This window comes from Schistocerca nitens, chromosome 9 (genome assembly GCF_023898315.1).
Source record: "Schistocerca nitens isolate TAMUIC-IGC-003100 chromosome 9, iqSchNite1.1, whole genome shotgun sequence".
In the NCBI taxonomy this organism is placed as follows: domain Eukaryota; kingdom Metazoa; phylum Arthropoda; class Insecta; order Orthoptera; family Acrididae; genus Schistocerca; species Schistocerca nitens.
Window position 1 is genome coordinate 442038097 of NC_064622.1, and position 24428 is coordinate 442062524.

The following is a 24428-nucleotide window of genomic DNA, read 5'->3' on the forward strand; positions in this document are numbered from 1 at the left end:
CGTTCATGACTCGCTGCCATACAATGCTGTATCCTAGACGTACATTGTCATTTATTACTCAAATTGAGACCAATATTTGAAACCAGTAGACAACCTCCTGTCCAGGAATGCCTTCTTCTTCGCCTGTTTTAGTTTGCGTTTTATGTCGTGCATGGTTCGTCCGTCATGCCTAATTTGATTTCAAGATAGAAGAATTTCTTCTCTTCGTCTACCTCGTGGTCCTTAACTTTGATTTTAAATTAATCTCTAATTTCACTTCTCCTACTCATTACTTTCATGATAATCTACTTGTTTCATTCTCTGAGATCGGAGTCACGGTTCGTTATGTCAGTTTTACTCATGGAGTATCGTGTACAAAACCCTACTGTATTTGAACTTGGTTGGAAAAAAGTTAAACATTAGATATTTCTTCCCTTTAAGGCATCTTCTCCTTGACTATAGTTATAGGTTATCAGAGAAATAATTATTCCATAGAAGTGTTTGAAATGTGATGAATTTAGGAGAAGACTGAAGTTTAGATGGGTGGTAGGATAACTAAGGCGGAGGCACTGAATCGATTTGGGGAAATTTATGACACAGTCTGACTGAAAGAAGGGATCAGGTGTTGGAAACATTCTGAGCAATCGAGAAATCGTCAGTTTGGTAATGGAGAGAAGTGTGGAGGCCAAAAGTTGGATCCAAAGCTTGAATACAGTAATCAGGTTCAAATGTGGTCACGCAAGGAAGATAGATAGGTGTGAAGAGCTGCATCAAACCAGTCTTCGGACTGATGACCCCAACTACAATAACAAATACTTGATCCGGTTTTTCTTTCTGGAGAGGGATTTTACCTGCTTTGATTCTGGTGCAGCAGACTGCTGTAGCCGTTGAGAGGGGCACAGCCGTTAGCAGGCTTTACAGAAAGCGGTTCCAACTGCAAAGGATCTGGGATACTCCATTTATTGACAGCCTGAAGGGGGCTTTCATAAAATCCGAGCACAACACGGCTCTTGGGAAGGACTTTATCCCACGAAATATATAGAACATTTTTTTCTCTGACGTGACAGGGTCTTTTATAGTCGGTAGTTTGCCAAATATGATCAGGAGTGTAATTTTGTTGCAAGTTGTAGGGGAGACAACAAAAAAGATTTCATATGGGTGAGAAATAAGGTAATCATTTTGCAGCTGCAACGCTGGTTGGCTAATAAGCCTAAACGTCTAACAAATTTCTGGAGTTGTTTTGAACTCGCGAAATACGCGACTTGGTCGCGCTTCTGCATGGACTGATGAAGGTAGGTCCGTCGAGACATGGACGCAGATGTTATCGGCAATTAAGTTTCACGGGCGGGCTTTTGGTTGAGGCGGGAATTTTTTTACGGCAACAGCTTCTGTAGTAGTAGTAGTAGTAGTAGTAGTAGTCGTAGTAGATTGGCAGTTGTGATTCACAAAGCTGAGTCCCAGCGCCGTGTATTTACAGTCCATTTCTCTGATCATACAATTTAAGTGCAGTCTAATTGCTACAGAGAAGTTATCCGTTATCGATGTTATGACTTTCAACCTTGTCTCGCGAGTTAAGTCAAAACCTAATTCACTGACGTAGTAGCACAGAAAACCTATTTCTATCCGACGGCTAATATTAACATAGCCGGCTGCATTTTAGTTATCATTACTACCTTAGGATAAGCAGTAATACACGATTGACCGACAAACAGAAGCCGCGCGGGATTAGCCGAGCGGTCTGGCGCTGCAGTCCTGGACTGTGCGGCTGGTCCTGGCGGAGGTTCGAGTCCTCCCTCGGGCATGGGTGCGCGTGTGTTTGTTCTTAGGTTAATTTAGGTTAAGTAGTGTGTAAGCTTAGGGACTGATGACCTTAGTAGTTAAGTCCCATAAGATTTCACACACATTTGAACATTTTTGACAAACAGGACTTGACCGTAACTTAGGAACAATACATGCATTACTGACACAGCACATTCTTTGCGGGATGCTGGCAATACGGCTAATCGCCATCGTTGCGGAGGACCGCCAAAGTACGGTAAGAGACTGCCAAAATAAACTGCTATAGCTCTACGTTCAATTCTCCATGCCCGGTTGACATTGATGGGGGAACTATCCGGCCTTCTACATCTGTACTTTGCACAGCACTGTAAAGTGGGTGGCGGAGGATGCTTCTCACTGTACCAGTTATTAGCAATTTTCTCCGTTCCTTCCGCGTTTGGAGTGTGGAAGAATGATTACTTAAACATCTTTGCGCACACAGTAAGTCTTCTAATGTTCTCATCGCGATCTCTACAGGAGTGATATATGAGGGGTTGTAGAATATTCCTAGATTCCTCACTTAAAGCTGGTCGTCGAAATTTATTAAGTGGAGTTTCACGGAATTAAACTATCTCGAGTTTAGTTCTAACAAGGAGAGGTCCTCAGTGGTGGGATCGACTTTTTGAAACCATCTATACGTTACTGTAGATTAAGGTCCTAGTCGTCACATTCTGCAACCATTCACCTTGGTGGGCATTCATTTGCTGTTAATCGACGAAAGAGAAATTTCGGAATGTCATGTTATGCTTTATAGGTTGAAAAACGAAATGTCATATGAACTGGTTGTGTAGCGTAAGGGTTATAGTAAAAGATTCATTGGTAAGAATTTGTGGGTTCAACTCTCGTCAGGTGCTTCAAAATTTATTTTTAAATTTTTAACGGGACGACTTCTACCGTTGTTTTTATTCAATTAATGTCTTTAAATGTATTTTTTTAGTTTCTGTCCCATCGTCGCACTATTTTAATCACCATACTAACTTTCTCAGTTGTTCTCATTTTTTCTTCCCAACTTTCTATTTCCTGTTGGAATCTTTGTGCATGTCAATTTAATTCTTTTATTTATCCATCATAATATTTAAACATTTGAAAAAGCTGATCTATCGGTTAAAACACGAATGACGAAAATATCTATTTATTTGCGAAATGGTTTCAAAGGTATACAAACATTTAAATCATAGATTATTATTGGAATATGGTCAAAATAAGGCAGCTGAAGATTTAAAAGAAAGGATTATAAATCAAACGAAACTCAGGTAAAATGAGGAACAGAAATAATGATGCCAGAACATGATCGAAGATATAGGACGGGAAATTGAATCTAGATTAATACATGGAAATAACTAACTAAATTCATATGCACAAAAATTTCAACTGGAAAACGTGATAGGAAGAAAAAATGAAAGGAAACGAGAAAGGTAGTACGGTGATTAAAATTATGTGACAAAGGAATAGAAATAAAAAATTACATTTAAACTATTTAATTGAATTAAAGTAATTATGAGTCATTTCTGTATAGAATTAAAAATAAAAAACGCCAAAGCGCTTGATGAGGTTCAAACCTACGTCTTGCATATGTGGCTTGTGCTGTAACCATCAAGCTACGCAACTTGTCTGTCTAACACGTCTTTTTAAAAAAATATACAGCATAACTCAAAATTTCGAAATTTTTTCATCGATTACACGCAAACGAAGGCCCGCCAGGGTGAATGGCTGCAGGGTGTTAATACCAGGGACCTAAACCTACAGCATCATGTAGGTGGTTTCAATAAGTCGAACCTACCGCTGGGGACCTCTGCTTGTGAGTGCCGATGACTGAAAGCAACGGGAACGTTTCCAAAAACATTTCTAACGCCAGTATACCGTTAAGCGGAAACAAAGGACCTGGCGACATTCGTGAGGTCGTCGCCCTTCCTGTAGACACCGTGTCAACGCCACCTGAGCAAAGAGAGGAATGCTGCTGACTTGGCGTGTATATTTCGGAGAAAGGTTTTTGTGGTCGGTGGGCTGAGTCACAGGTTTGCTCCGCCACCCACGCGGCTGCAGTCCGCTTCCGCCAGCGAGCCCGAAACACTCCGGGGTCACTCGCCACGGCACGGGCCCGTGTCACTGACCACCGTGGTCAGTAAAGCACCTCCCGCCGGCAAACTAGTTGCGCCGGTCACCGCCGCCACCGGCCTCGTGGCATTTCCTTTCAGACAACCACAGGCTCTGCGGGCTTGCGTGCGAGGCCAGGAGCTCTCTCACTCACTAATGGCATGTTACGGCCATTTACCTGAGTGACATCACTGCACTTCTCCAGTCTCGGAAGTAGTGTGTATTATATATTTCTCGACAGCATCGCCACTAAGCGATAATCATAGGAATCATAAAATGAGAGGTGCAAATAACTTACACCAAAACAAATCTCTGTATATAAAAGGCAATGTCCTGACTGAAATTACAATGAAATGAACACCCTTAGCTGCTTACAGTCATTGACATACGTCAACGGGGGCAGATGAAAATGTGTGCCCCGACCGGGACTCGAACCCGGGATCTTCTGCTTACATGGCAGACGCTCTATCCATCTTTTTTTTTTAATCCATCTTTTTTTTATTAGTCATAACATTCCACAGTAGTACATAATTTTCAACTGACATTTAAAAGTAATAAAACAAACTAAAATTAATTACAGCTTCCTTGGCATTTTAGAAAAAATTCCAAGTCTAAACCAGATATTGATGTTCGTCACTTGATCGTATTTGTTTTTCAAAGATCAAATTGTCTCTCGTTTCTTCATGTTCTGAATCGCATCATCGAAAATGGAGTTCACATGACTGTTCTTCTTAGGAAGTTGGCGTATGTATCATAATAATTATTCATGCGTAGTAGCTTGTGATGCTGGTCGGAAATGAACGTCCAAAAATCTCCTTCGCTCCTTTCTTTACTGGACAGCAGGTAAAATACCGCGTGTCTCTTCTTCCGGGTATAAAAGGCACGCTGGCGTTACCAAATACGGCGGTTTTCTGTGCATAGTTGCTAATTTTTTTCTGATTGACAACCATATATTATTCGCATTTCCACAGACAAATTGATGTTCATCTGTATCAATCAGGTTGCAAGTGGTACACAAAGGGGAATCAGCCAGGTGAATGGAATGTAGTCTGGAGTTCGTTGGAAATTTCCTATTCACAAAGTAGTACCACAATGACCGCACTTTTGTTGGTAAATACGGGTGGTGTATGTTCCTCCAGATATCATGCCAAAAGGGACGACGTATTTTGTTCTATGATGATCTTGGTCTGAAAGTTCATTAAGTTTTGGTATATTTTCTTGACTTTGATGACGTCTTTCTCGGGTGTTCCCAGTCTAATGTAGCTATATTCTACGAAGAAATGTTTTAGGTGGTAAAGTTCATTTGGGATGTGGTGAACGTCTATTGGGGCGTCCTGGCTGGGCGGCGCTATTTCATTTAACAAGAATGCGGCGACACTGTTGACTGACCGCTTCCACAGTTTATATGTTTTACAAACGTACAATGCTTGTGCTTTATTGTACACGTCTGAGAGATTCAATCCACCATTCCCAGTCGGTAGAGTCAATGTTTGGTACTTGACTTTGAAGATGTGGCCGCGGCTGACGAAGTGGCCAAAAGCAGCCAAAATCCTGTTCGCCACTTCCCTCGGCATTGGCAGGGCTTGCGCCACGTAATTTAATTTAGAGGACAAATAGATGTTGACGAGAGCCACTCTTTGTATCTCATCAAGAGTACGGAGAGTGTGCTGACGCATACAGGCACGGATGGTGTTGAGGATTCTTCTGTAATTAACTGCGATGGTCTGCCAAATATTCCTTGTATACTCCACCCCAAGACATGTCATGGTGACAATTTCCTTTATTGGCCCATGAATGGGAACGCCTAATCCGCTTCTAATATTCATTATGCCAGACTTATTTCTATTCAGTTTCGCACCAGATACTTGTTCATATTTGTTTATTGTGTCGAGTGCTTTCTCTATCTCGTCGTTGTCTTTGACAATAAATGCAACGTCATCGGCATATGCCCTGCAGACAATCCTACGGCCGCGTGTAGTGAATCCTTTTGTAGGTTGTGGCTCAGGCGAAAAAGTAATGGTTCGATTGCTATTGCAAAGAGTGACATAGACATCGGGCACCCTTGTCGCACCGAACTTTTCATTACAATGGGCCTACTGGGCTGACCGTTTACCGTAACTGTCGATGTTGACTTCTGCAGAAGATTTGTAATAATGTTGATAAAACCTTGCGGAAAGTTCATGGCACGCATGGTGTGAAAAAGGTAAGCATGATCGACTCTATCGAACGCTTTCTCGAAGTCCAATGATACAATGGCGCATTTTATTTTACAGGCTGCGGCAATGGAAATAATATCTCTGTAGTCGCACAGTGTTTGGTAAATTGATCTGTCTTTTCCTACGCTCGATTGATATGATCCAGTGACTGTGTTCAATACTGATTTTAATCTTTCGTTTATGATGCGGTCAAATATTTTATAGTCCGAATTTAGGAGAGTGATAGGCCTAAAATTTGTTCCAGATTTTCCTGCAGGATGTTTCGGGATTAGAACAATGGTTCCCTCTAGGAAGTCGCGTGGGACGCCATTGGCGGGATTCATTAATTCGTTACAGATACACGCTAATTTGGGAATCAACTGCCTTCTGAACATTTGATAAAACTCCGCCGGGATTCCGTCAGGCCCAGGAGATTTATTTTTCGGGCTTCGTGTTATAGCGTCTGCGACTTCTTCTTCTGTAATTTCAGTTAACAAGTTGTTTGCTTCTACCGGGTAGAGCTTGCGTGTGAATCCCGTCATGAAGTCATTGTCCACCGGGATATCCATTGTCGTTTTGCCTAATAACTCTGTGAAGTACTTGTGAATTTCGTTCTTGATGTCACTTTGCTGCGTCAGTAATCTGCCGTCAGAAGAGCTTAGTTCGGTTATTATTTTCCTGCGTTGCCCCTTCCTCTCATTAATCACATGATATATAGATGTTTGTTCTCCTTTTACAGCATCGTGAAGTCCTGCTCTTACTTGATGACCTTCCAACTGTTTCCGCTTTAGTCCGAGAAGATTAGCCTGAATCCGTTTTATTTCCACGTAGTTGGCGATTACGGACACATCAGATTGATATAGGTCACGAAGGACTTGGAAATAATATTCTATCGTCCGTTTTTGCCAAACACTTTTCTCGCGGGAGTAATTCATCAGCGATTTTCTTATCGCGGGTTTCACACATTTCATCCACCATGCCAGTGCCGACGTATATGAAGTGAATTTGTTCTCGCACGCGTTCCATACGTTATTGAATATTTCGTGGTATTCAGGGTCTTTTAGATGTTCCACGTTCAACTTCCACAAGCCTCGTCCCCTGTACGTTTCTTGCCGTTTTAAGTTCATGGTGAATATGTATGCAGCGTGATCCGAAAAGATAATGGGCCATAACTCTGTCTGGAGAACGTGCGTTTCCAGGTCGACTGTTACATAGATCCTGTCGATGCGACTAGCGGAATGATTCGTAATATGAGTGAAACCCGGCAATGCACCGTTCTTGAGCTCCCAGGTGTCAATTAAGCGGAGTTCTGTAATTACGGCTCCGAGTTGTGCACAGTTATTAAAATGCGGCGTCTGGTCTTTTGGAGACAGCACACAATTATAATCACCTCCAAAAATGATATGCTCGTAGTGGCCACCGAAAAGGGGAACTATATCATCTTTATAAAATTCAGCTCTTCGCCTCCTGTTCCCGGTGCCAGATGGTGCATAAATATTTATAAAACGCGTATTGTGAATGGTGACAGCTAGACCTCTGGCGTTTACCAGTTTGACATCTTTAATGATAATTCCTTCTTTGGCGAGTATCGCAGTTCCGAGGTCACTGTCGCTCCCTGGATTTACGACTGCATTGTAACCTGTGATGGCATCCAGTCTAATATCTGTTACTTCTTGTAACATAATAACATCAATATCAGCGGCGTAGAGCATGTCTTGCAAGTTCTTAAGGTTTAATTCGCTACGGATCTTGTTTAGATTCAAAGTCCCGATTCTATAAGCTTGTAATGAATTCATGATTAATTATGTAAGTATACAAGTCGTTATGACCCACTGCCGACAAAGCCTAAGGTTTTCCATGTAATGGCCGAGTCGATGTCTCGTCCCTCATTTGCTTGTCTTTCTGCACTGGAATCTTTCCTCCTGGTAGGTGTGACACTTCCTTCATTTCCTCATCTGCGGGAAATTCTTCAATGTCATCTGCCCAATTTTTCGTATCACTGCGTTGAGACAACTCTATCTCTGGCCCACGTTGAGATGGAGTTCTGTTCTTTGTTTCTTTACTTGTGGGCCGTTTCGTTTCGCCATCCTGTTGCGTCTGCGTTGTCACTTTTCGAAACTCGTCTTTTCCCGCTGTATGCGGGGTCTGTGGGTCTACGTCAAAACTGACGGATGTCATACCACTGATTTTGCGACCGATTTGTTGTGCCTTTTCACGCACTGATTGTACCTTTTGAGGAGCGTCAGGTGGAGCTATCCTCATTTTTTTATGCTTTTTGGGAAGAGATCTGGATTTCTGTCGCTCTTCAGTCTCGGAAGCCGTGCTGGGATCTTGTGCAGCATCTTCAAATTCAAATGGTTCAAATGGCTCTGAGCACTATGGGACTCAACTGCTGAGGTCATTAGTCCCCTAGAACTTAGAACTAGTTAAACCTAACTAACCTAAGGACATCACAAACATCCATGCCCGAGGCAGGATTCGAACCTGCGACCGTAGCGGTCTTGCGGTTCCAGACTGCAGCGCCTTTAACCGCACGGCCACTTCGGCCGGCTGCAGCATCTTCGTTCTCGTCTCTCTGTACATCGTGCTCAATAGTTCCGTCATTTTTGGAAAGACATCCTGCTTCTGTGATGGGCGCCGCTTCAGGCGACGGAACGACAGTCGTTACTTCAGTAGAGCTAGTGGTCACTGACAAGTTTTGATCGTCGTCTTTTCTGTCGCCACTGCTCTCCAAAGCGAAACTCGATGTCGTAGCAGTGTGGCCACGGGTGGCCGTAGCATATGTCACTGGTAAGGTCGTCATCGTCATGGGAGGGACTACTTCCCCCACCGGTACCTGCGTCACTCTCCTCTGTATACATTCTGAACGTACGTGTCCAGTCTGTCCACAGCCGGAGCAAGTACGCGGCTGTCCATCATACATCAAAATAGCTGTCCGCAGCTCGTGGTCGTGCGGTAGCGTTCTCGCTTCCCGCGCCCGCGTTCCCGGGTTCGATTCCCGGCGGGGTCAGGGATTTTCTCTGCCTCGTGATGACTGGGTGTTGTGTGATGTCCTTAGGTTTAAGTAGTTCTAAGTTCTAGGCGACTGATGACCATAGATGTTAAGTCCCATAGTGCCCAGAGCCATCACAATAGCTCTATAACCGCATACGTAAACATACGAGGGAATATGCTGCTGAAAATCTATTTTTATTTGCCTGACACCATTTAAAACTGGAAACGTTTGAAAGGTGGTCCACTTTTCCGCAACATTACTAATGACCTTCCCATATGCTTTGAGGACGCAACTAATTTGCTCCGTAGTTATTTCAAAGGGAAGTTCAAAAATACGGACTGTTCTTATCCCGAAGCTTGCATGATCTACTTTGACATCACCGACGTTTCCACCACAGTGATTAAATTTAAAAGATCCTCCACATCCTTCAATAATCCTATCACAGCATTTAGCATTCATCATCTTTACATAAACAGTGCTACTCACAATCGATAAGTGGATCCCAATTATATCAGTGGAACTGAGCTTTACTACATCGCGCAAGAACTGTTCTACTTCGAATGCTTTAGGTCGTGCAAAGCGTTCATCGAACGTGAACTTCAAAGTATCTTTGCGAAGCGGTTGCGTCATATTCATGTTCGATTCATTTTCGAATATACAATTGGCGTGTAAGCCGCAAGAGCGCCCACTCGTCAGCACGCGGCCGGCCGCAGCGAGCACGTAGACAAGGCCCGTCCGCACAGCTCGCCCACCGAAGCACGACTTGGCGCTGCTCAGGGACTCATTGACACCGCAAAAACACACGGCAACACTAATTTGTAGGTGAACACACACTAAATCATCTGTTGTTGTTGTTGTGGTCTTCAGTCCTAAGACTGGTTTGATGCAAGCTTCTTCATCTCCCAGTACCTACTGCAACCTACATCCTTCTGAATCTGCTTAGTGTATTCATCTCTTGGTCTCCCTCTACGATTTTTACCCTCCACGCTGCCCTCCAATGCTAAATTTGTGATCCCTTGATGCCTCAAAACATGTCCTACCAACCGATCCCTTCTTCTAGTCAAGTTGTGCCACAAACTTCTCTTCTCCCCAATCCTATTCAATACCTCCTCATTAGTTACGTGATCTACCCACCTTATCTTCAGCATTCTTCTGTAGCACCACATTTCGAAAGCTTATATTCTCTTCTTGTCCAAACTGGTTATCGTCCATGTTTCACTTCCATACATGGCTACACTCCATACAAATACTTTCAGAAACGACTTCCTGACACTTAAATCTATACTCGATGTTAACAAATTTCTCTTCTTCAGAAACGATTTCCTTGCCATTGCCAGTCTACATTTTATATCCTCTCTACTTCGACCATCATCAGTTATTTTACTCCCTAAATAGCAAAACTCCTTTACTACTTTAAGTGTCTCATTTCCTAATCTAATCCCCTCAGCATCACCCGATTTAATTTGACTACATTCCATTATCCTCGTTTTGCTTTTGTTGATGTTCATCTTATATCCTCCTTTCAAGACACTGTCCATTCCGTTCAACTGCTCTTCCAAGTCCTTTGCTGTCTCTGACAGAATTACAATGTCATCGGCGAACCTCAAAGTTTTTACTTCTTCTCCATAAATTTTAATACCTACTCCGAATTTTTCTTTTGTTTCCTTTACTGCTTGCTCAATATACAGATTGAATAACATCGGGGAGAGGCTACAACCCTGTCTCACTCCTTTCCACACCACTGCTTCCCTTTCATGCCCCTCGACTCTTATAACTGCCATCTGGTTTCTGTACAAATTGTAAATAGCCTTTCGCTCCCTGTATTTTACCCCTGCCACCTTCAGAATTTGAAAGAGAGTATTCCAGTTAACGTTGTCAAAAGCTTTCTCTAAGTCTACAAATGCTAGAAACGTAGGTTTGCCTTTTCTTAATCTTTCTTCTAAGATAAGTCGTAAGGTTAGTATTGGCTCGCGTGTTCCAACATTACTAAATCATCTATATTTTTCAATATTTCTCGAGAACCACACGAAAACTGATGGTTGTTGACGTTGCTAACCAGAGATATTGTCCATCTGAGCCACCGAGGACACAGAGGATAGCGCGACTGCAGGGATTTATCTCTGGCACGACTCCCGCGAAACCCACGTTCTCAACGTATTGTCCCGCATTACATTCGTAGTGCCCCGCCCATTATACTCATTACTCGTGGCGCGTTGCCGATTCCCGTAAGAGTTCGGGCACTGTTTGTGCATTCGCACAGAAGAAGAAGATGGTCAAGTGGCCGGTGAGCTTTAACTATATATATACTAAGATGGTATCTGTTCTTTCGGACATGTGCGAAAGAACAGATACCATCTTAGTATATATAATATCCTGACTGACTGACTGACTGAACTCATCATCGCCCAACCCAAACCGATAAGAATAGAAACCTGAAATTTGAATAAGGTTTGGATATTATACTGTAGGCATAGATTTAGAAGGGATTGTCCGAAAGTCTACTCCTAAGGTGACGAAATAGGGGATTAAAGGCTTTTGAAAGTGTGCCGCTATTAAGGAATTTTGAAGCTAGAGCTACAAAAATTGGTATTTGGTTTCTCAGTCGGAAAATAAAAAAAAAAATTACGTGTTCCAGCATTTTTGGAAAGCCAACCACTAAGGGGATAAAATAGTTGGTGAATTTTTTTTGAAAATAAATAATTCTTAAAGAACTATCAAAGGATTTTTAAAGCTACATCTATGACAGTGTTTCACTTCTCGATTACAATTTAAAAAATAAGTGTTTCAGGGTTTCTGGAAATTCAGCCCCTAAGGGAGTACAATAGGGGATGAAAATTCTTAAGAAAATATTTCGTTGCATTAAAAAAATTTTAAAGCTAAATTTATGAAAACTGGTATTAAAGCTAAATTTATGAAAATTGGTATTTCACTTCTCGATTAGATATAAAGGAATACTTGTTAGGCGATGAAAGTTGCTATGGAAATATCTCCACGAGAACGCAAAAGGCACACTCAACAATAACTTTGGATTCCAGCTACCAGAATCGCTTTTTGGTTAGAAGTACATTCGGAAAAGACCATGCTTGTATGGCCTTAATTAGCGTGAAAAACTTCGAAGGTGCTGCAGTTTGTGAACAACATAAACATTCGAATAAGCAAAAACAAAAAAACAAAATCTCTGCACGTCATACAGTCTACGCGACACTAGCAACGGGTGTGAAGCTAGTAAGGAACAAAAACTGCAGCTCTTCTAAATTTATTAAACACAGCCACCTATAAACAGTTAACTGCCACCGCTTTTGGAGTGGACACAGTGCCTGCAGTAAAAAATGTGTGTTGCACTAACGTGGCAGAGAAAATTGCAAACAAAGTAGTCTATAAAGTACCACATAATGACGGAGGTTTCTCTGGGGATGTGCACAAAGAAAATGAAGAGGAGTGTGTCTTTTATATTGCATTTTATGTAAGGTATGCTGTATAACGGCTTTGCTGCTTTTTTTTAACCACAGCTAAAAGCAAACACGTTGACAAAAGGAAGAGAATCTTACTCTGAACGTTAGGAACACAGACGTAAAATTGCGCATTTTTGAGCAGTATAATGGTAGCAGGAGGCAAGGAGACTGACGGAACACACTTTTACTGATAATGTAGCTTGTTCTGTGATACTTTCTTACAGTTGCCATATGGCACATAAATATTTTCTTGTGAGACTACACAGAGAACACAGAATAAATGTTTGCAGCGTATCGCAGTGGTGTAGAGGAAGCCCAGACGAGTAATTTGGTATAGACCCCTTGTGCTCCATCAAGTCGGAAATCTACGACAGTTTGACGTACAAAAACCACATAAGCTACAGCGCATGCGCGATGCGCGGGATTTTCAATATTCTCTTGCTCTCTGCGAGCAAACTACTGGTCCTGAAGAAAAAAATGAGTAGGTAGTTTTCTGTAGGAAATTTAATAATGTAGTTCAAGTTTCTACAGGACACGATTTCGCTAGAGGTCGCAGTATGAGTTACTCAAATGAAACGTACAAAAGTGGTCTTCAGACGCAACTCCACCCGCACTCTCTCCGCCCCCATGTCGGGATTTTTAATATGTTGTTCGTGGTACCCCCTCCTACCACTGCTCACAAATTAGCGACTCCACGAATTATTTCACGTATTAGATCTTCTTTTCTCTTCATTCTCTGGGCTATACGCCACCGACTTAGCCGTGCATTTGCAAGTTGCAACATTGAAATCTCTGTAAATTTTACCTCAGTTTTGTGAAGTTTGACAACATAAAATTAACAACTTGTTTGTTTGGGCTTCTTACTATGGAACTGCTGTGCTCAGAAGGGTTACGGTTCGATCGAAGTATAAACGTTTTATGTTAAACGTGTATAAGTCTTTTCTTTCATTGCTTTCAGGGGGAAGATTAATTTAATAATATTAACGAAATGCCCGATTATGCCAGTGGCGTGATAGCCCTGTCAATGACGATCAAAAATATTCTTTCTTCCAAAACTGCTAACCATAACGGTATGTAGCAGAACTTCTGCGGATTTTTGAAGGTGGGAGACGAGGTACTGGCGGAACTGAAGCTGTGACGACGTGCCGTGAGACGTGCTTGGGTAGCTCATATGGTGGAACACTTGCCCCAAAATATAAAAGCCCGGTTTGACTCTAGGTCTGGCACAGTTTTAAGGTGCCAGAAAGTATCAAGACCGAAAAAGTCGCCGGCCGCTGTGGCCGAGAGCTTCGAGGCGCTACAGTCTGGAACCGCGCGTCCGCTACGGTCGCAGGTTTGAATCCTGCCTCGGGCATGGATGTGTGTGATGTCCTTAGGTTAGTTAGGTTTAAGTAGTTCTAAGTTCTAGGCGACTGATGACCTCAGAAGTTAAGTCCCATAGTGCTCAGAGCCATTTGAACCGAAAAAGTCGAACAAGAGAAACAATTCATGTAGTCTCAAATTTTTGTACAATTGTAAGAGGGAGTCCTGTGAAAAAACATAATAATTATTCTGAGCGATGGGAGGTGTGTGAGGATGGGGTGCATTTGAAAGTCACTTTTGTACGTTTCTTTTGAATAACTTGAAAACGGCGTCCTCTAGCGGAAACATACACCAGTGGAAAATTAAACTACATTAAATGTCAAACAAAAGGATCATAATGTTTTTTTTCCCTCTAGGATCAATTATTTGCGCGCAAAGAGCGAGAGAATATTGACGATCTCAGGCACTGCGCGTGCCCTATAGCTTAGGTGCTTTTTGTATGCCAATTCGTAGTAGTTTCCAGATTATTTGGACCATAAGTGCCACATATGGAATTGTTGATCTCGGTGTTCTCTATACCGCTGTGGTATATTATAAACAATTATGTTCAAATCCTGTACGTGCTTGTACAAACCGTACTAAGTATGTTATTGAAGTGATACGGATTATTTTTAAGTTTCCTTCAGATTCTGATACAGAGAAATGAATGTGAATGCGTCATCAGAGATTGCTGTAAATTCTTATCAGTTACGCTTATAATCAGCGGATGTACTACATTGAAAAATAATTAACTCCAGGATATTGAACGAAGAGATTTACGTCCCCCGCCAAGAGCGATTTCACCTACATATACATCTAATACTACCTATATATCCCGCACGCCACTGTACAGTTCGCTATAGAAGGTACTCTGTTACGATATTGAGTACTGTTCTATTAGTGTACTGAGTGAGGAAAAAATTACTGCCTATATGCCTCCTTAGTAATCCTAGGATATCATAGGAGATATTGAATATAATTAACGAAAGGAGAAAATGTGAAAATGCAGCTAATGAAGTAGATGACATTGAATATAGACAAAATAAGATAGTCAGGAACTGCAAATGACTAAGCAGAAATGGCTAGAGTACAAACGTAAGGATATAGATGCACGTATTACTAGGATAAATGAAGAACCTTTGTAGAAAAGAGAATCAACTGTACGAATGTCAAGAGCTCAGATGGAAAACCACTACCAAGTAAAGAAGAGAAATCTGAAAGGAGTATGTATAGGGGCACGATACTGGGAGAATAATTTGACAAAGAACTGAAAGATCTTGATCGAAACAAAGCTCCGGGAGTAGACAACAGTTCCTCAGAATTATTGAGATACTTGGGAGAACCAGCCATGACAAAACTATTCCATCTGGTACGCCAGAGATGAGACAGGGGAAATAACTTCAGCCTTCAATTAGAATATAATGATTCTAGTTGCAAAGAAAGCAGGTGCTGATAGGATAAATATTACTCAACTATCAATTTAATTATTCATGGTTGAAAATGTTAACACGAATTAAGCCTTATTTATAGATGAGTGGAAGAACTGGTTGAAGCTGGCCTTTAGGAAGATCAGTTTGGATTCCGGAGAAAAGCAGGAACAAACAAGGCAATATTGACCCTACGACTTACCGTATAAGGTGGGCCAAAGAGAAGCAAACCTACGTTTATAGCATTTGAAGACTTAAAAAAAGCTTTTGACAATGTTGACTGAAAGGCTCCCTTTTGATATCCTGAAGGTAGCAGGGTTAATATGCAGTAAGCGAAAGCTTATTTGTAGCTTGAACAGAAACCAGACTGAAATTGTAAGACTCGAAGGACATGAAAGGAAAGCAATGCTCGAGAAGGGAGTGAGACAGCGTTGTAGCGTATCCTCGAAGTTATTCAATCTGTACATTGAGGAAGCAGTAAACAAAAGAAAAATTCGGAGTAGGAATTAAAGTTCAAGGAGAAGAAATAAAAACTTTGACTTTTGCCGATGACATCGTAATTCTGCCTGATACAGCAAAGTACTTGGAAGAGCAGTTGAGCGGAATGGACAGTGACTTGAGAAGAGGATATAAGATGAACACCATTAAAAGCACCAGTTTGGGACACCTATGTCCATTTTCAAACCATCCATATCAAAGTGTGACCATACTGGCAAAAGCCTATGTACAAAAACTGCACCTGCAGTGATGATCAAAGCGGCACTACGGCCGACTCATCAGCATTAAATAAACCATCTATAGCAGATTATGGACAAAGCGAGGTGTCGCAGTGGTTAACACACTGGACTCGCATTCCGGAGGACTATGGTTCAAACCCGCGACCGGTCATTCTGATTTAGGTTTTCCGAGATTTCCCTTAACAGCTTCAGACAGATGTCAGGATTGTTTGAAACTTCCTGGCAGATTAAAACTGTGTGCCGGACCGAGACTCGAACTCGGGACCTTTGCCTTTCGCGGGCAAGTGCTCTACCAACTGAGCAAAGGTCCCGAGTTCGAGTCTCGGTCCGGCACACAGTTTTAATCTGCCAGGAAGTTTCATATCAGCGCACACTCCGCTGCAGAGTGAAAATCTCATTCTGGTCAGGATTGTTTCGGACGCCCGAATTCCTTCCCCGTCCTTCCGTAACTCGATGGGACCGATGACCTCGCCGTTTGGTCTCCTCGCCCGAATCAGCCAACCAACAGATTTTGGATTTGTCCAGTGTTTGCTGGAGTATGAAGTCAGGGTGCATGGGTCCCAATTGTCGCAAGGCAAACACTCAGAACATGTCGAGTTAAAAATCATTGTTGACGGTACACTCGGTGAAAAATGGTAGGCCAATGATGTAGTTGTGCATAACACCGCGCCACACATGGCACACTATTTCCACCACACATGTAACATGAGGCCCCTCTGATTCCCATATACAAAAATTACTATAGTTCAGAGTTGCTGAATAATGACTCCTTTTCCAAAAAGTCGTTGTCTTTGTCAGTCATGACTAGGACAACCACTGCAAATTGTCAGCGCTGAGGTCTGCCCCTCGACTTCAGTGCCTGAAGCAGCTGCATCTTCTAGGGACAAAGATGTAACCTCGTGTGGAAGACAGCCCACTGTTGATCGTGGTATTTCCAATTCTCTGGCCGCCATACGTACTGATTTTGTCGGATTAGTTGCAGATACCCGTCCACGATGGCAGCTGAAACAAATGGGTAACACTCTCCCTGGTTATGGGCAACGCTACATGTTCCTATAAATGACACGGAATAGTCTTCGAGGACGGTGGTTTCCATCCATACTGTGTCATTAAGTCTCCTTGCACTTTAGTATCGGACTTCGCCTCTATGAACCAAGCTACACACTGAGCTTTCTCGTATGACGTCCACGATTTTGCTCAGCTCTACGGCAGCTGGTAAACATATAAAAAACTCTATGAATATGTTGTCTCATGTTTGCAAATGAGTTATTATCTAGTACACTTGTAAAGTTATTGAAGTCTAAAGGCCGGCCGGTGTGGACGAGCGGTTCTAGGTGCTTCAGTCCGGAACCGCGCTGCTGCTACGGTTGCAGGTTCGAATCCTGCCACGGGCAAAGATGTGTGTGATGTCCTTAGGTTAGTTAGGTTTAAGTAGTTCTAAGTCTAGGGGACTGATGACCTCCCATAGTGCTTGGAGCCTTTTGAACCATTTTTTTAAGTCTAAAGTCGTAAAGATAATATATGAACGTCTGTATGTGGACAGGGATTTGCAGTGTCTTGTGCTTGCAGGTGTGCTGCTGGAGCGCCGCGGTGGCGCTGGTGGGCGGATCGGCCAGCCCTTGTCGAGGGCCGGCGGAGGGCACCCGCCTCAAGTACGTGTGGGGCGACGCGCTCACCGACCACCCGGACTGCAGGGGGCCCACAGGGCAGGCCTACCCCATGTGAGTACTGTTGCGCCGCCATTGCAGTGGGAAACTCATATCACTGTGCTCACTTGCTTCACCAGTCGTTTGCAGCGTTTTTAACTGTGCTATATTACCATCTTGAAGGTCCTTCAGAGGTCTTACAGACAGGCCAACTTCCATTTCCTTCGTACTTAAGCATTTGAAGGTCACAGCTTTTGAAGGTCAATGCCCGGAAATCAATATCCTAAAGCACTACCAGAAATCTCTCTAAACATCTCTGAAAAAATCACCTTCGAATATTTGAGTATTTATGAGCCACAGTCAACTTCAAAAAATTTCGAACAACGTATACTCTAAGACAAAAAAAAAAAAAAAAAAAAAAATAAGAAAAAGACACACCACGAGAGAATTACGCGAATGGAACGGAAATTGGTAGCTGTTATGTACGTGTACGAACAAACAAATGGTTATAATTTTAGAATAACTTCATGATTTATTAAAGAGAAAGATCTCCACAAACTGAGCACGTCAGTAACGCATTAGTCCGCCTCTGGCGCTTATGCAAACAGTTATTCGTCTCGGCATTGATTAAGTTGTTGGATGCCCTCCTAAGGATATCGTGCCAGATTCTGTCCATTTGTTGCTGTAGATCATGAAAATCCCGACGTGGTTGGAAGACGTTGTCCATAATGTTCTAAATGTTCTCAATTGGGAATTGATCCGTGAAACTTGAAACTTGCTGGCCAAGATAGGGTCGGGGAAGCACGAAGACAAGCATTAGAATCTCTCGCCGTGTGCGGGTGGGCATTATCTTGCTGAAATGTAAGCTGAAGATGGCTTGCAATGTAGGGCAATAAAACAGCGTATAGGATATCGTCGACGTACCACTGTGCTGTAACAGTACCGTGGATGACAATCAAAAGGATCCTGCTGCGAAAGAAATCGCACCCTAGAGCATCACTCCTGATTGTAGACCGTGTGGCGGACGACAGTCATGTTGGTATCCCACCACAGTCCTGGGCATCTCCAGACACGTCTTCAGCCTGACATCTCATGAACCTGAGCAGAATTGTCTGCAGTGATGAGGCCGCTTCTAATTGAGCTATGGAAATGCCTCAAACAGCGGGGAATACTAGCCTGGCTGCCACCCACCACAGGAGGACATCCAGCAATTCTGTCAACCGATGCCAAGCCGAATAACTGCTTGCATAAGAGCCAGAGGTGGACTAACGCGTTATTGACTTCTTCAGTTTGTGAACATCTTCCTTTTGACTAAATCATCCATCTTTTTCTAAAATTGTAAGCATTTGTTTGTTTGCACACGTAAATCACATCTACAGATTTCCGTCCCCTTAGGCTAATATCATCGTAGTGTGTCGGTTTTGTTTTAGAGGTTATAAGAGCCTCTGGTAGCTGAATTAATAAATCACTTAAATTATCACACAAGTATCACATTTTCTGTTATTTCTAATGCACGTAAATTTTTAAATTAAGACTGTTCAGTTAAGGATGGAGAAACATCGTACTGTCCGGGTGGGAAGGCGTGCCGGTCCCCGGCACGAATCCGCTCGGCGTATTAGTGTCGAGGTCCGGTGTGCCGGCCAGCCTGTGGATGGTTTTTAAGGTGGTTTTCCATCTGCCTCGGCGAATGCGGGCTGGTTCCTCTTATTCCGCCTCAGTTACACTATGTCAGCGATTGCTGCGCAAACATTGTCTCCAGTACGCGTACACTATAATTACTCTACCACGCAAACATTTGGGGCTACACACGTCTGGTATGAGAGGTTCCCGGGTGTGGGAAATGTCTACTGGGGGCTGAACCGCACAATAACCCTGGGTTCGGTGTGGGGCGGCGGTGGGGTGAGTGGACTGCTGTAGCCTGTTGTGGGGTTGTGTACCGCTGCGGGCTACGGCTGGGGCGCAGCCTTACCATCGTTTCTAGGTCTCCAGTTCCATACAATACAATACAACATAGTTCTGAGAAAGTGTTCTACAGGAAAATGTCATCAATTTACGTCCTTTAATATTCGATATTACGTATACGGCATGCTATCCCATATGTGGGAATCATCTGAGGAATGGATAGATTACCTAACAAGGGGAGGCCGCCAATTGTGAAATTCAGATTCGATTCATACTGCGCATAATAAAAACTCATGGCCAGAGGTGTAATGTGGCAAAGCACCAAGATGCACTTCTCAGCCGTTATCGAGAAAATCGACAGTTAAAAGAAACCGTTGCGGGGAAATACTCTCTACGATTAATAATTTTCTACAGCGTCGTGGCGCAGCGGTAAGCGCTCGGGTTCGTCATCCGAAGGTCGCCGGATCGAGTGTCGCGCCATGCAATTTTTTTTATTATTAGTTTTTTGTAATTCAAATTTATATATAAACTATTAATGAATTGCTTATGCATGTTGGTGAAGGCGGGTCACTCTCCAATTGTACCGCCTCCATTTTTCCGTTTGTTTAACAGGGTGTACCAAAGCTCTCACGTCCGCACTGATTTTCGACGACGTTGTAAGTTGCGCTAGGGGCCGCATCTACCTTCTTTCGAAGTTAGCAGGCAACTACGCTGTTATGCGGCGGTTCGTTTCGGCCCGTTCAACATCTGTCCTTCAAGTGTAACGAGCGAGTAATGGAGTTTATATTTCATACCTGCCACAGCAAATTTGTGTTCGTGGGGTCTCTATTCTAATTCGAACGTTTGACTTAAGCTATACTTATTCGTTCCGGAATATCGTTTCTACGTCTTCCGTTTACTATACATGGTTAACATTATGAAGACAATTAATAACATTTGTGAAATACAACTTTGATTGCGGAAAACATAATGATGTTCGAAGTCGCCAGTTTTTCCACGACAAACGACTTTCAACAACTTATTATATGCATAATTGTTGCAGCTGATTGCCGGGAATTTATATATATATATATATATATATATATATATATATATATATATATATATATACTTACTTATCGCGAATGGACCCAGAAGGATCACGCAAAGCTTTCTGACGTCGTTTCTTCCATACTTCTTTCATTCGTTCTCCATGTTTTCTTTTTCTTTCTTCTGTCCATTTTGTTCCTGGTCTCTTTAGTGCTTCCTTCTCCGACAATACATTCCACTTTTCCACCTTATTTCTAAAAGTTTTTCTATCTTTGACATCTTTAAGTTCAATATTTGCTTTTTGTAAATCTAATTTTACTTGGCTAATCCATGGTGTTGTTGATTTGACTTTTTCTATGTAAGTGAGAATTCTGTTGGTGAGTCGTGTGGGGGGGAAGTCTAGTGACATGTCCATAAAATTTTAATCTTCGCCTTCTTTTGTCTGCTGCCAGGTTTGATATAGTTTCTGTGAAACTTCCTGGCAGATTAAAACTGTGTGCCCGACCGAGACTCGAACTCGGGACCTGGCAGAAGTAAAGCCGTGAGTACCGGGTGTGAGTCGTGCTTCGGTAGCTCAGTTGGTAGAGCACTTGCCCGTGAAAAGCAAAGGTCCCGAGTTCGAGTCTCGGTCGGGCACACAGTTTTAATCTGCCAGGAAGTTTCATATCAGCGCACACTCCGCTGCAGAGTGAAAATCTCATTATAGTTTCTGTGGTTCTTCTTGATTGTATCCGGTATCCTTCTTCTGTTAATTTTGGACCTAAAATCTTTCTCATAATTTTTCGTTCTTCTTTTAGTATTTTTTCTAAATCACATTTTGTGTGGAGTGTGAGCGTTTCACTAGCATATAGTGCTGCTGGCTTAATTACTGCGCAGTAGTGTCTGATTTTTGTGTTCGAGGAGATGCATTTTTTATTGTATATTTCATGTGTCATACCATATGCTCTCTTCATTTTCTGTTGTCTGATCTTCTGTGCAACTTTCTCTCCTCCGGTTGGCTCCAAAATTTCACCTAGGTATTTAAAATGTTTTACTCTATTTATTTTTCCATATTTTGTGTTCAAACTGTGTATATGGAATTTCGTACAGAAAAATTCTGTCTTTTGAAACGAAATTTGTAAACCTACTTTATCCGCGCATTCCTTAAGGATCTCTATTTGTTTGGTGGCGATTTCTTCATCATCTGCAAGTATGGCCAAGTCGTCCGCGAATGCTAAACAAGATATCTCCACGTTGTCTTTGGTTCTACCAAGATGGATTGGTTTCCAGTAGGATTGATTTTTTAATTCTTTTTCCCATTCCTTAATGACTTTATCCAGGACTATATTAAACAAAAGTGGAGATAGCCCGTCACCTTGACGTACTCCAGTTTTTATGAGAAAAGGTTCAGAGATTTCTCCCCTGAATTTAACTTTAGATACAGTGTCGGTCAGTGATTCTTTGATAAGCCTTAGTGTTTTGGAGTCAAGTCCAAGTTCCTCTAAAATGTTAAACAAAGATTGCCGGTCAATTGAGTCATAGGCTTTCTTAAAAATCTACAAATGTACAAATTATGGGGGCATTTCTAATTGCTTTGTGTTTTAATATTGTCTTTAAATTAAATATTTGTTCTATGCATGAGCGACCGGGGCGGAAGCCTGCTTGATAATCACCAATTTGGCATTCCAGCTGCTCTTGTGTTCTTTTCAGCAGGCATGTTGAGAGAATTTTGTAGGTGACTTGTAAAAGTGAGATTCCCCTGTAGTTATTGACATTTGTTCTGTCTCCTTTTTTATGTAACGGGTGAATAAGGGCACATTTCCACTCCTCTGGTAATTTTTCTGTTTCCCATATTTTTGTTATTATTTTTGTGAGCTCTTGCAACGTCTTTGGTCCTAGGTTTTTTAATAGCTCTGCAACAATGCCATCTTCGCCAGATGTTCTATTATTTTTTAAGTTTTTAATGTGACATTTGATTTCTTCCTGTGTTGGTGGTAATGAATCCGGTTGAGCGTTGGCACAGATTTCTTTGGGAAACCTTAAACTAGGTTCTGGGCAATTTAGTAGGTTAGAAAAATATTGAGCCAATACTTGACAGTTTTCCTGGTTTGTTAGGGCTAATTTACCATCTGGTTTTCTGAAACATAAATTTTGAGGGATATATCCTCGTATTTTATCTGCGAAAGTTCTGTAGAAGTCTCTTGTATTATAGTTTTGGAAATTTTCTTCTATGGCATCCAGTTGTGCCTTTGTGTACTTCCTTTTTGCTTGCCTAATAGATTTTGAAACCTGTTTTCTAACCTCGTTAAATACATGTAGACTTTCTTGTGATTTTTTACTGTTATATTCTTGAAATGCCTTTTTTCTCCTTTCCAATGCATTTTCACAGTCTGAATCCCACCAAGGGTGTTTGAATATCTTTTTCAAGGGAATAGTTTCCTTAGCTATTCGCGTGATTTTAGAATGAAATTCTTCCCATGTGTTTGCCTTTTCCTTCTCCCATTCTTCTTTTACTTTAGATTCTTTAATCCTCTTGGTGTCATATTTCTGTATTTCTGTTTTCTTCTGATGACTTCTTCGTGCTGTAAACTTGATTTTAATTCTAGTTAGGTAATGGTCTGAATCAATGTTTGCTCCTCTGCGTACTTGGACGTCGTAAATTTCTTTTTGTACTGGGTATGAAATGGCCACATGATCTATTTGAAACTCGCCAATTTGTTGTATAGGAGACCTCCATGTATTTTGTTTTCTTGGACATTTTCTTAGAGATGTTGACATTATCTTCAGGTTATTCTGCTTACATAGTTCGACGAGCCTTGTACCATTTTTATTGGTAAATTTATGTGCAGGATATTTGCCTACGGTTTTTTGGTGGATTTTCTCTCTACCAATTTGGGCATTAAAATCGCCGAGTAGAACTTTTGTATCATCTTTTGGAATCCTGGCCATTATATTCTCCAAATTTTCCCAGAACTTTTCTGTTTCTGTGGGGTTTTTCTTGTTGTCTCCGTTTGTGGGAGCATGAACATTAACCATTGTGTATGTTTTGTTGGCACATTGTAAGCGCATCGTCATTATCCTATTATTTACGGGAGTAACTTCCTTGATGGAGCTGAGCACGCTCTTGTGTATGATAAACGCCATCCCGAGATGGGGGGCTCCTCTTCCGATTCGTTTATCCGTCTTGTTCTTAAAGATGCGATAGCTGCCATAATCTGAAGTTTCTTCATCTGTAAAACGTGTCTCCTGTAAAGCTAGTATTACTATCTTTTGCTTTTCAAGTTCTGTTGTAAGGTTCAGAAGTTTTCCTGGTTGGATTAATGTATTTATGTTAAAGGTTCCAATGTATGTAGGTGTTTTAAGTGGAAGTTTGCCAGAGAGCTCCGACTTTCTCTGATGTAATCGTGTAAGTCCAGGTTCCCCAGAATCCGAATTCCTGGTTGCCATCTGTTGATGGCTGGATTGGTTACCACCTGGGGTAATGTTGTTATTACTTGCACGAGTCATACTTGCTTGTAATCAAGTTGGTCCAGTGTTTCCACTGGGTGTTTAGAACCAGGGATTGTTAGTTCCTGGAGCATTATGACCAGCCGCACATTGTGTGAACAGACGCTGACCAGGATGCCGATGGTTCCCACTTCAGACGCGTCCTGGATTTGGGTGTTGACGGTGCTTATTGTAATGGCGGCACTTACTCGCCATGACACAGCAACGTCTTCGCGTTCTGTGGTTTTTGAATGAGTGTGACCCTTGCCAAAAGTCACACTCCCACACCCTCGTGATGCTGCCGCCTCGGTCCGGGACTGCTTATTTGGGTTTCCCCTTATTCGCAGC

The 24428-nt window shown here is 42.1% G+C and overlaps 1 protein-coding gene across 1 annotated transcript in view; it reads left to right on the forward strand.

Annotated features, from left to right (window-relative positions):
• LOC126203620 (uncharacterized) overlaps window positions 1–24428 on the forward strand; it is a 175776-nt gene that overhangs the window by 93155 nt on the left and 58193 nt on the right. The window contains exon 2 of the mRNA XM_049937990.1: window positions 17608–17759. Coding sequence (XP_049793947.1) covers window positions 17608–17759 — 152 coding nt within the window. The remainder of the gene's footprint in view (window positions 1–17607; window positions 17760–24428) is intronic.